This window comes from Pyrus communis, chromosome 4 (assembly GCF_041283825.1).
Source record: "Pyrus communis isolate YQ-2024b chromosome 4, ASM4128382v1, whole genome shotgun sequence".
Lineage (NCBI taxonomy): Eukaryota > Viridiplantae > Streptophyta > Magnoliopsida > Rosales > Rosaceae > Pyrus > Pyrus communis.
Window position 1 is genome coordinate 877,529 of NC_142568.1, and position 9,981 is coordinate 887,509.

General features: G+C 38.0%; 2 protein-coding genes and 1 non-coding gene across 4 annotated transcripts; all 3 read left to right on the forward strand.

The window, feature by feature from the left end:
* The first annotated feature begins 313 nt into the window (after positions 1-313).
* On the forward strand, positions 314-5,657 carry EMB2804 (tubulin folding cofactor B). 2 transcript variants are annotated; one of them, XM_068462054.2, is made up of 8 exons: positions 391-1,610; positions 2,384-2,502; positions 2,631-2,692; positions 2,869-2,910; positions 4,002-4,135; positions 4,328-4,397; positions 5,186-5,237; positions 5,342-5,657. In XM_068462054.2, exons 1-7 carry the CDS (start codon positions 1,354-1,356, stop codon positions 5,231-5,233), a joined length of 732 nt encoding a protein of 243 aa, XP_068318155.2. In that variant the 5' UTR covers positions 391-1,353; the 3' UTR covers positions 5,234-5,237; positions 5,342-5,657. The 2 variants fall into 2 exon arrangements, with proteins under 2 accessions (XP_068318154.2, XP_068318155.2); XM_068462053.2 differs by having other exon boundaries at positions 314-1,610; positions 5,186-5,657.
* Positions 5,658-6,365: 708 nt separating this feature from the next.
* On the forward strand, positions 6,366-6,453 carry TRNAY-GUA (transfer RNA tyrosine (anticodon GUA)). The gene is given in 2 exon segments: positions 6,366-6,402; positions 6,418-6,453. It is a non-coding gene; the product is annotated as a tRNA-Tyr (tRNA).
* ARPC4 (binding protein) lies at positions 6,434-9,863 on the forward strand. The gene is made up of 8 exons (XM_068462140.2): positions 6,434-6,624; positions 6,869-6,934; positions 7,192-7,244; positions 8,020-8,047; positions 8,706-8,780; positions 9,066-9,170; positions 9,260-9,349; positions 9,655-9,863. The coding sequence occupies exons 1-8, from the start codon at positions 6,622-6,624 to the stop codon at positions 9,742-9,744; spliced, it is 510 nt and encodes a 169-aa protein (XP_068318241.1). The 5' UTR covers positions 6,434-6,621; the 3' UTR covers positions 9,745-9,863.
* The last annotated feature ends 118 nt before the right edge of the window (positions 9,864-9,981 follow it).

A 9,981-nucleotide genomic window follows, 5' to 3' on the forward strand; every position in this document is an offset into this window, starting at 1 on the left:
TCTTGTAATGACCGCAACCCTTGTGTTTAGTTACCACTGTTAAATTTAGAACCCTTGGGTGTGTTTGTTGCACCGGACTGTCTCGGACTAGATTAGCTTCAGGGATTAAGCTGGACTGGCTTAGACTAGATTAAGCTGGATTAGTTTAGTGAAGCGTTTGGTGCAGTGTCGGACTAAGAAGTTGGATAATTATCTAACTTAAATATTATATTATTTTATCTATATTTATTAATATTTTATTATTAATTTATCATTTTATTTGTTTCTAGAATCATATATTCTTATGTAAGGGCCAAAATCTTTTTATTTATTTATTCCTAAAATAATCTCTCTCTACCCTATTCCTCTTTTCCTCCGCCATTCTCCCTCTCATCTCCTTCTTTTTATTCTGTTTCTCCATTTTTCCAAAATATTCTTCCTCTCTGCAACTTCTCCCTATTTTCTTCCGGCAACTCTCTCCTCCCCCTCTCCTTTTTTTCCCTTCGTCCACTTTATCCCTAACCTCTCCCTCTTTTCCTTATGCAGAAGATTCGCATGGAGGATTCATCGAAGCTCTCCACGCAGTGCCTCCTGATTTTCTTGAAAAATCTCAGGATTCTCTGGTGATTTTGCCTTTTTGTTTTGAATTTATGTGGGGATTTGCAGGTGCTTGAGCATTTGGTACGCTTTCGGTCTCGACTTGCGTTTGGGTTGCGCGCGAATGCGGAGATCGACGGCGAGCTTCTGGTGATGGTTGTCTGGTGGTGGTCTGGTGGTTGCAACTATGACGATTTTGCTGAGAAAGAGAGTGAATTGAACGAAGAAGAAAGGAAGGGAATCAATGGATTGTTTTTCAGTTTTGTTTGAGGTCTGGGTTTAGGCTTTTGGGTGGCATAGTGAAGGCCCAAGGGAGTGGGCAAAGGTGCGGATCAGAAGGGAGAGGGCGAAGGAGAAGGGAGACGACGAGGGATCAGTGGCGGGGGAGAGAACGGGACTAGCAGTCCGCTTGAAATTGAGGGGTCTCCTTAAGAACGTTTAGCGAAACGTTCAGTCGGGGCGAGTCCCCTTTAGTCCCATTAAACTTAATCCTTGTCCAGACCAAACAAGGGACTACAGTCTAGTCTAGTCCAGTCCCCCTTAATCCGGTCAAACAAACGCCCCTAAGCAGACTACATATGATGTTCTACCACTGTTAAATTTAGAACCCTAAGCAGACTACATATGATGTTCTTTTAGGCACGCGCTTTTAATCATTCTAAAAACATTTTGCAAACGATCATACATTTTTCACTTAAAAGCAAAGTGCTTCCCTTGTAAAGTCTAGAGCTTTTGTGCTTCCATAGTAAAGTCTAGAGCTTTTCACAGTAAACAAAAATGGCGTCTCAGCTGCAGAAGATCGAAGGAGACGAATCTGTACTGCTCCGCGTAACACATTCCAATCTCAAGACCTTCTCCGCCGACATCCGCTTCTCCCTCCAGAGCTCCGTCGAGTCCGTCAAGGACAAGCTCTGGCGCAAATGCGGCACCTCCGTTGATTCCATGTCCCTCCACCTCTACGACGACGCCAACACCCTGGTCTCCACTCTCACCGACAACTCCAAACCCCTCGGCTTCTATTCCCCTCACGATGGGTCAGCTCTCCCTCGCCCCCTCTCTCTCGCATGTTATTTGTTAATTGTGATTTTTTATCTGGTTGCATTCTGGATTAGTGAGATTGTTGCCTACATCATGTTTGATAAAATGCCGCAATGAATGTATGTTAGAGAAGTATAAGAATATGAACAGACAAGTTGATGTAAAATTGTAATACATAGATCAATTTGGTGTATATTAAACCGAAACTGAATCGAGGTTATACAAAAAGGAGAAAGAATTGAAAACTGACTGTATGAATTGATAGGGGCTTGCAGAGCGTGTTACAATGCCCTTGTAGACAGAATTTCGCCTCTACTTTGTCGATGTCCACCAGAATTGCTCTATCGAATTCAAGTTCCTAGCACATGTATATTTCTCCGAAAATATCATGAGAGCGCGCCTTATCTTTTGATTAATTAATCATCCCGTTTCTAAGCCACATGGACGATAGATCCGTCCACGGTGATTGCTTTACTCTAAATTACTATGTCATATTGACATAGGCGTATGAAAGAGATGTTGATGAGTTGCTCTCATCAATGTGGGACAATAGCACTTTTAATTTTCATTCGAACTCCAACAATGTAGAACATGATTTGGTGATTCTTTTGGTTGGCGATCTCTCTAGGTTGGCCAGCTACTCAGTCTGACAAAGTGATACCAATGTTTGTTAGAAACTACTGGTTCACAGTTGCATTGTTTTGTTAGTGAGACCAATGTTTGTTAATTGTGATTTTTTGTTTGTTTTATGTGTTTTCGAAATCGAAAGATTCCGGCTACATGTTGTAGACTTGGATCCTTCGTCGGTGACCTCCGGGGGTTGGCTGGAGGACACATCGTTGGTGGAGAAGTACACCATTTCACAGGAAGCTTATGAGAAGAGGGACGGTGAGAGTTTCCCGATATATTTGTAATTTTATGTGAATAATGTCTGTAAAATGTGTGTTTTTATTTAGTTCAATGAATATTCTTACTGTTTTGTCCGAGGGTCCGTATTTCCGGGGTTTTGTGATCAGGTACTTTCAGAAAATTTAAGGACAAATTGGTGTTGCAGAACCCATCAGCAGTTGAGAACAAAGTAAGTCTTTCCTATATATGTTATCTATTCCTTTTGTAATCAAATTATACCCCATTGCTTCTACTGGTGTTTGCTAATCATGAATCAAATTGAGTTGCTTTTGTTGTTAGTCAGCATTGCATGTGGAAGTGAATGGATATGTTGATACGTTTGTTGACAGAAGTTTCTGTTTGTAGATACCAGAGAACTACATGGAAGATCTCTGTGTGAATATTAAGGTCCGTACTTTTCCCATTTTACTTATTGGCAAAACAAGCATTTTCAGTCCTTTAAGATGAACCTATAACATTTTATAAGGATGATAATGAACTTAGATATGCGGAATAGATGATGGAAAAGAAGAAGCTTAAGAAACCAATAGATTCTGATTGCAGCTCGAGTAAATTTTTTTTAAGACATTAGTCTCTTTTTATATATTCATATCAGTACTTTGTGGAATCACACTGCACTTTAATGAGCTGAAGATTCATAGATCATGCAGTAAAATCTCTCTTTCTTTGAATATATAATTTATATGTATACTTTCCTGGTGGCCATAAAATCTATGAAATTTGATCCCAAAGGGTTAAAGTTTGTAGAATTGAAGTCTCCATGGAGTTATTCATAATATTGTGCTATTAAAGGGTGATGGTGTAAGACTAATCTCACCTTTAGAAACCCGAAGAAGATGAAGTCATAGTCGACTTCAATGGTCAGCTTCTCCTCTCTTGCAGAAGCAATATGCTCGATTTACAATAGGTCTAAGTCCAATAATGAGCGTCATATTCTGTGAGAGCAGTGACCACTATTTATATGGAAACAATCCTTGTGATTTCCCTATTAAAATCAGTGTAGGAAACTGACAGACAATTCCAATCCAACTATGAGTGCTAAGTATCAAGATTTAATTAAAGTTTCAATCCCAAACTGATTATGACAACTTTAAACTCTTTAACAAGACCTTTCCATACCAATTTCTAATACAATAGCCGGTTTCTAGCACCCACAATCATTCTCATATTCTAACAGATTATTCTTCAAACCTTGTTGGTTTCAAGCATTAGCGTCTAGGCGGATCATTTTTGAGATGCAGTTGGCATTTTCTTCAGCATTCAATATGGAACATGAACTGTAATTTTATATGAATAAATGAACTTTTTTATACTATTTTTTCTTTCTTGTGTTCTTGTATTTTGTCTAGGAGTTGAGATAATTATTGCTGTCTATAATCTTCTTCAAATTACATGTGTTAAGTTTCAATTTATCTTGTCTTATTTCTTGTGGACCAATAATCATGATTGTCTTAGCTGCCTTCATTTATATGTTGAAGGTCGGAGATAGATGTGAAGTTGAACCAGGGGCTAAAAGAGGTGTTGTTAAATATGTCGGTCGGGCAGAACCTTTGGGTCCTGGTTTCTGGGTTGGAGTTCAATACGATGAACCTTTGGGAAAGCATGATGGCAGGTAAGTGAGCTCCTAAATCATGAGAAGTCTTTTTGGTTCTCATTTGCCAATAATAAATATTGTCAGTTTTCCTTTTTGTGTTCCCAACATATTTCTCAGTTATAAAATTTAAAATGCTTTTGGGAATTAATCTTGCATTCCTGTCTTCTGCATATTATTTGTTTGACATTATTCCTCTTCTTCATGTGATAGGGTGAAAGGAACGCGTTATTTCAGTTGCCCCCCACTTCATGGTGGAATGGTTCGGCCAGAAAAAGTAAAGGTTTGTATGCCTTACTCTGGACACGCTTTAAAATGTTTTCTTTTTCCTCCTGATTTTCCTGTAGAATGTTTTCCATTTGGTTATTTGGCAAGAAATAGGAATGTGTTTGTTTTAAACTTTAATACGACCTGTTAGCTCATGTTGCCACCCATCTGTGTGCTTGGAATAAATCCCCTTGTCATGACGAAAAAATTAAATAAGCCAAGATGACAAACACAAGGGAATACCAAGATACATACTTCAGCTAAAACCAGCCTATGCCCCCGACTAGCTTTCACCTTTCCTAAATAAACTTGTACAAAATAATGGTCAAGAACTACTCTCAAACCCGAGCCCTTGCATCCAATATGGATACCCCTTGTACACCTTCTCTCAAGTCGTAGAAGTATACTCCTTTCTCCAGTTCTCCATCCACCAACTCACCTTTTCTTCTCAAAAGAAAACCTTTGAGTTGAATGAGGAATGAGGCGGAAGCCTCCATAACAGTCACATGCGTGATAAAAAGTTACTGAAAGCCACTTTGTAAATATTCAACCAAAAAGTTTTGGCCACGATGTTTCCACATTTTGTATGCCTGCATACTCTCTGTATCTGATTCTTCACAAGTTGTTAACACCATTCTGGTGCAAAAACCGTTCCAATCTGAAATGTTAAATGCAATTATTTTAAATGACCTAGAGAAAGACCCTGCTTATGAATTGAGAGGATTTCTTTACAACATGGCCTTTTTGTGTATTCACTGTACGACTTCTTTATGGATTTGACTAATGTGATTAGTACACTTTCAGGTTGGCGACTACCCTGAACGAGATCCATTTGAGGAGGATGAAATTTAAGCAGGTCTTAAGGAGAGTACTTATGTACTTCATGTTTCGGCCTAACCCTTTAGAAGCAATCATGTTTAAGTTTCCTTAATTACATTTGTTTTAGTTGTAATTTATCAGGAGCGAGTTATGCGTGTGAAAAATCCTTTGAAGTGTTCAAGGCAAGGGAAAAGTTGTTGAGGTTCCTCAAGGGTCGGAGCGGAACCTTCGTTTTGAGTCTGCCACCCGTAGTAGGTTATTACTGGAATGCTTGCTTTGCAGCTTGTTGGGAGGAAATCTGGGGATAAAAGAGGGTAAAGAAACAATGGTCTTGTCGAGATTCTTCGGATTGGGTTTTCTTACAACTGTGTGAAGAGTTTGCCAACTGGAGTTGGAATTCATAATTTGTGATGGGATTATAGGTTGCTATGAATGTGAAGTGGTTCAGTTGTTATCATTTACTGTGTTTGGGATTATTGAGTTTGTGAATATACATAAAAAAAAAAAACTAAAATAAAATAAAAAAATTTGTAAGTGTCGCGTAGCGTGCATGATTAAAAAATGCATGTTGTGTGCGCTTAAGCGTGTGCGGAGAGGTTATTAACAATTAATTGGGTATATATATATGGCCATACTGTATAACCCTAAACCTTAATTCTGCTGCAATTCGCCCCGGTGACATCCTAAAAATATGACCCCTTCCGTTGGTATACAAGTAGAGGAATGCGGCGGAAAAAACATAGGTGTGACAATCAGTATGCCAAAATCATCTGGTTCTTACAAGGTCGTTGCCCAAACACAAGGTTGAAGTTATGAATTCATATTATTGAGTGAGGATCCTCGCCGAATTCTTTTTGTGAAGATTATGGAGATTTTCAAATCACATCCGTTCATCATACATCGTGCGGTCAGAAATTATTATAAATTTTTTTGTTTAAAATTGAATATAAACAGTACTTGACGAAAACTGATAGCACGGTGTACGATGAACGAATGTGATTGGAGGATCCAGCAAGGATCCTCTCTCCATATTATTAACCCTTTTGTCAGTTTATCCGTCAAATTAGCCGGTTGAAAAGTGTAAATGTAAAACAAAAAGTGACAAGTACTATTCCACGGTAGTAGGCAAATACAAATATATTTACGTGGAAAGGTTAGCAATAGTCCGACCTTAGCTCAGTTGGTAGAGCGGAGGACTGTAGTTGTATAAAACAGACATCCTTAGGTCGCTGGTTCGAATCCGGCAGGTCGGATATTTTTTCTTTTCTTTCTTCCCCTTTTTCAATTTCCTTATCAACGCTCCGAACCCCCGATCGCTGATTGCTCCCTCCTTCTCTCGCTCGCCATACATCTTTTTTACCCTTTCTCTCTCTCGCCTGAACCAGTCCCTCTTCTCTTCTCTGCTCTGCTCTGCTCCAAACATGGTAAACCCATCGGATCTGTGAGCTCATTTTTTACTTTCTCACTCTCTGTTTGGTTGCTGAGAAAAGTGTGTAACGGAGTCGCTTTCTCGGCGGCCAAGCAGACCCTTAAGGAAAAATTTGAGATCATTAAACCAAATTTGCATGATCTCTTGGGCATATAATTCGCTTAATTTCCATTGAAATTGTTGTTTTTGCAGTTCCTTTTAACTCTGACAAGGTTTATTTTTTTTATTTTTTCTCCCAGTCGAACTCATTGCGATTGTACTTGGCGTGTATAAGGAACACTCTCGATGCCGCATTGTGTCTACAGGTAGGTCTTCACATTTACGGGTCCAGTTTTATGCGAAAGCCGAGCCCTTTTAGCGTTGTTAATTTCTGTAGAGCTCTGATTTCTTCTCTACCTACCTGTTTTTCATGTTGAGTATCTGTTATGTTTATGTGTAAAATTAAAAGAATTGGGCAGATTACACTTGCGCTAGTATTCAGATGGGAATTGGTGAATTTCCACATGCTTTTAATGCCTGATTTGATTCTTTATCGTGTGTGCGTACGATGCGTTGTTTGCAGAATTTTCCTTGTCAAGAAGTTGAAAGGCATAACAAGCCGGAAGTTGAGCTGAAGTATGTTCACTTGCTGCCGCATTAAATTCTTTAAATTCTTAATTTTAATGTTTTGTAATTAGTATGAGAAAACGAGCTGCTTAAATCTAGTAAGGTGGCCAGTAGAGAAATGGATGTCTGTAATTATATGCTATTAAACTAAGTTTTGTCACAATAAGGCTTAATTCATTACTGTTTACTGCTTTTTTGTGTTTTAAGAAATATCTAGATTAGTCGTTTTGTATGACAAGTTAACGCAAAGTTTACTGGTAAATGATGTAAGGAAATCCGAGTGAGACTATTTGGATATCCGAGTGAGTCTATTTGGATATAGTGCCATTATCAGTTGAGAAATCCCATTCCCTACATTGTCAATAGAAATTAAAACATGAGCACTCCTATCGTGGAAGGTTTTCCTCATTGTGCTACCCTTTTTTTTACGGGCATGATAAACACATGCATATTGTGTATTGAGTTTACCCATAATTCAGAATTTATGTTCTTTTTGGCGGAAGTTTTATTAAAACTAATCCAAATATATAGTACAAGATGTCCTCCCTAGGAAGGCTATTGCGTTTCCTATGCCTCACCATGTCCTTCAGTTATTCTCTTGTCCTTCAAATTTTCACTTTTGACGTTTTTGCATGTATTTGTACACATTTAGTAAGGTCTTATGAGAATAATTGTGTTGCTCACTATAAAATGGGTGGTTAAATTCAAAGGATGAAGGAAACTTAGAACTATTGACTAATGTGTTTAGCCGAGAAAGTGTTAATCTTCTCTTCATGTTTTGCAGGACCAGCTCGGAACTTCTGCTAAATCCTGTAAGAACCATCTTTTTGGCATGATAAAGATCAGTCGCCGCCACCCTCTTTTTTTCCTGTCCTAATCTTAAAGCTTAACAAAGTTGGTTGTTTGCCTACATGTAGATTCTAATGCCTTGCACTATGTCAGGATTTACAGCTTTTCTTTTCTTCACATTTTTTCTTTATATGCCTACTTTAAACACGGCAGAGGTTGTGGAATTATTGTATGAGTTAGAGATTTTGGCAAGGATGCTTCCCTTTCATGCCCAAACTTTATCAGTGACCTTTTTACCATTTTTGTGACAAATTCAGTGTCAAAAAAAATTATTGGACTTAAGCAAATTAAATATACAAAACTTGCTGTAGCTAATGACCTGGAAATCGTCATGAACATAGATTTCTTAGTAAATCTCCCCACCCTCTACCTTATATGCTATTCTCGATAGCTCTACAAGATCTTTCCTCTATACATTGTGCCTATTAAACGTGGAACTTCTAGACTTCATAGCTTATGGTTACATGATGTTATAGTTGTCATTGAACACATGAACTCTGATGAGCCAGATACTCCTAAAAAGAATATGATGGATATCTTAAGCTCATGTTACCAAGATTTCGTTATTTTTTGTTTCCGTAAATATATGACGCTCAGCTTTTTGTATTATTGCTGTCACAGGTTTTGATATGTCGAAATGAGGCTGAAAAATGCTTAATAGAGACATCTATAAATTCCCTTCGGATAAGCCTCAAGGTGAATATACTTTAGTATGTAGTTGGTATGCTCAATAGCAGATGTTCGCTTGGACAGTGTTGTGTTTTGTTTACCGTTTTAACATTGACTCTATCTTATAAAAAAAGCCAGAAGCTACGGACTGTGAATCGGTGCTCCGAGTTTGTAATCTGTGTACTGTCTAATTTTTAGGATAGATTACAATTCTCGCCTGCAAGATTTGTAGTTGTATATAGAATTGATATCTATATCCCTTTTTATTTTCCCCTTATCTCTCTGTTTTTTTTCGGGTGCTCTCTCTTGTAGGTAAAGCAGGCAGATGAGCTTGAAAATATACTCACTAAAAAATTTCTTAGATTTTTGTCGATGAGAGCAGAAGCATTTCAGGTGTTGAGGAGAAAGCCAGTGCAGGTACATTAATTCTTTTGTGCATAGGACAATATATTATGTAGATGAAGTCCCCAAATTACTCAAGCCTTTTTTTTTATTTTACTGTGCAGGGTTATGATATTAGTTTTCTTGTAACAAATTATCATTGCGAGGAGATGCAGAAGCACAAGCTCATTGATTTCATTGTACAGTTCATGGAGGCAAGCATTTTTCGAAACCCTATAAAATTCCATGCTTAATAGTGTTTTTATCCGTACGAGTTGAGTCACAAAATAACTGGTCAATTTCTACATTTGAGAATACCAATTGCCTCTAGTTGGGGTGTCGTAGGCTGTTTTTGGAGCATGCAAATTTAATCTCTGGAGCAAGTTTCTTATCGTTACACGGCTTGAAACTCGTATGATATTATTGACGTGTATACGATTAATAGTGTATGTTTATACGAGTTTTGAGCCGTATAACGTTGTGTTCAAATTGTTAACTCCATTGCTTCTTTGGGTTGCAGGATATTGATAAGGAGATAAGTGAGTTAAAGATGTCAGTGAACACCCGGGGGAGGCTGGTCGCCACAGAGTTTCTGAAACAATTTATGTAATATTTCTGTCACCAAGTTGTATATGAATTCCGCTTTCACATACGCTGTTGAACCGTCAGACAGTTTGTTCTGTTACCGTCTCATAACGGTTTGCCAATGGTATGAAAGAAGCTTTGGAAGTGAGTTGGTTTACATAGCCCATATGACCAGTATTACCTATGTTATAAATAGGTTCTTGTTTTAATCACAAATGGTCCTTGTAATTATGCAAACGCATTTATTCACTCAAGTCAAAAA

What these genes read in the sequence shown, in the direction of transcription:
- ARPC4 (XM_068462140.2), top strand. An exon ending in AAGCCGGAAGTTGAGCTGAA is followed by an intron (nt 7,245 to 8,019) that starts GTATGTTCACTT and finishes CATGTTTTGCAG; the next exon opens with GACCAGCTCGGAACTTCTGC. An exon ending in CCCTTCGGATAAGCCTCAAG is followed by an intron (nt 8,781 to 9,065) that starts GTGAATATACTT and finishes TCTCTCTTGTAG; the next exon opens with GTAAAGCAGGCAGATGAGCT.
- EMB2804 (XM_068462053.2), top strand. Translation starts at nt 1,354, where the DNA reads ATGGCGTCTCAGCTGCAGAAGATCGAAGGAGACGAATCTGTACTGCTC. An exon ending in TTCTATTCCCCTCACGATGG is followed by an intron (nt 1,611 to 2,383) that starts GTCAGCTCTCCC and finishes CGAAATCGAAAG; the next exon opens with ATTCCGGCTACATGTTGTAG. An exon ending in TTCGGCCAGAAAAAGTAAAG is followed by an intron (nt 4,398 to 5,185) that starts GTTTGTATGCCT and finishes GTACACTTTCAG; the next exon opens with GTTGGCGACTACCCTGAACG.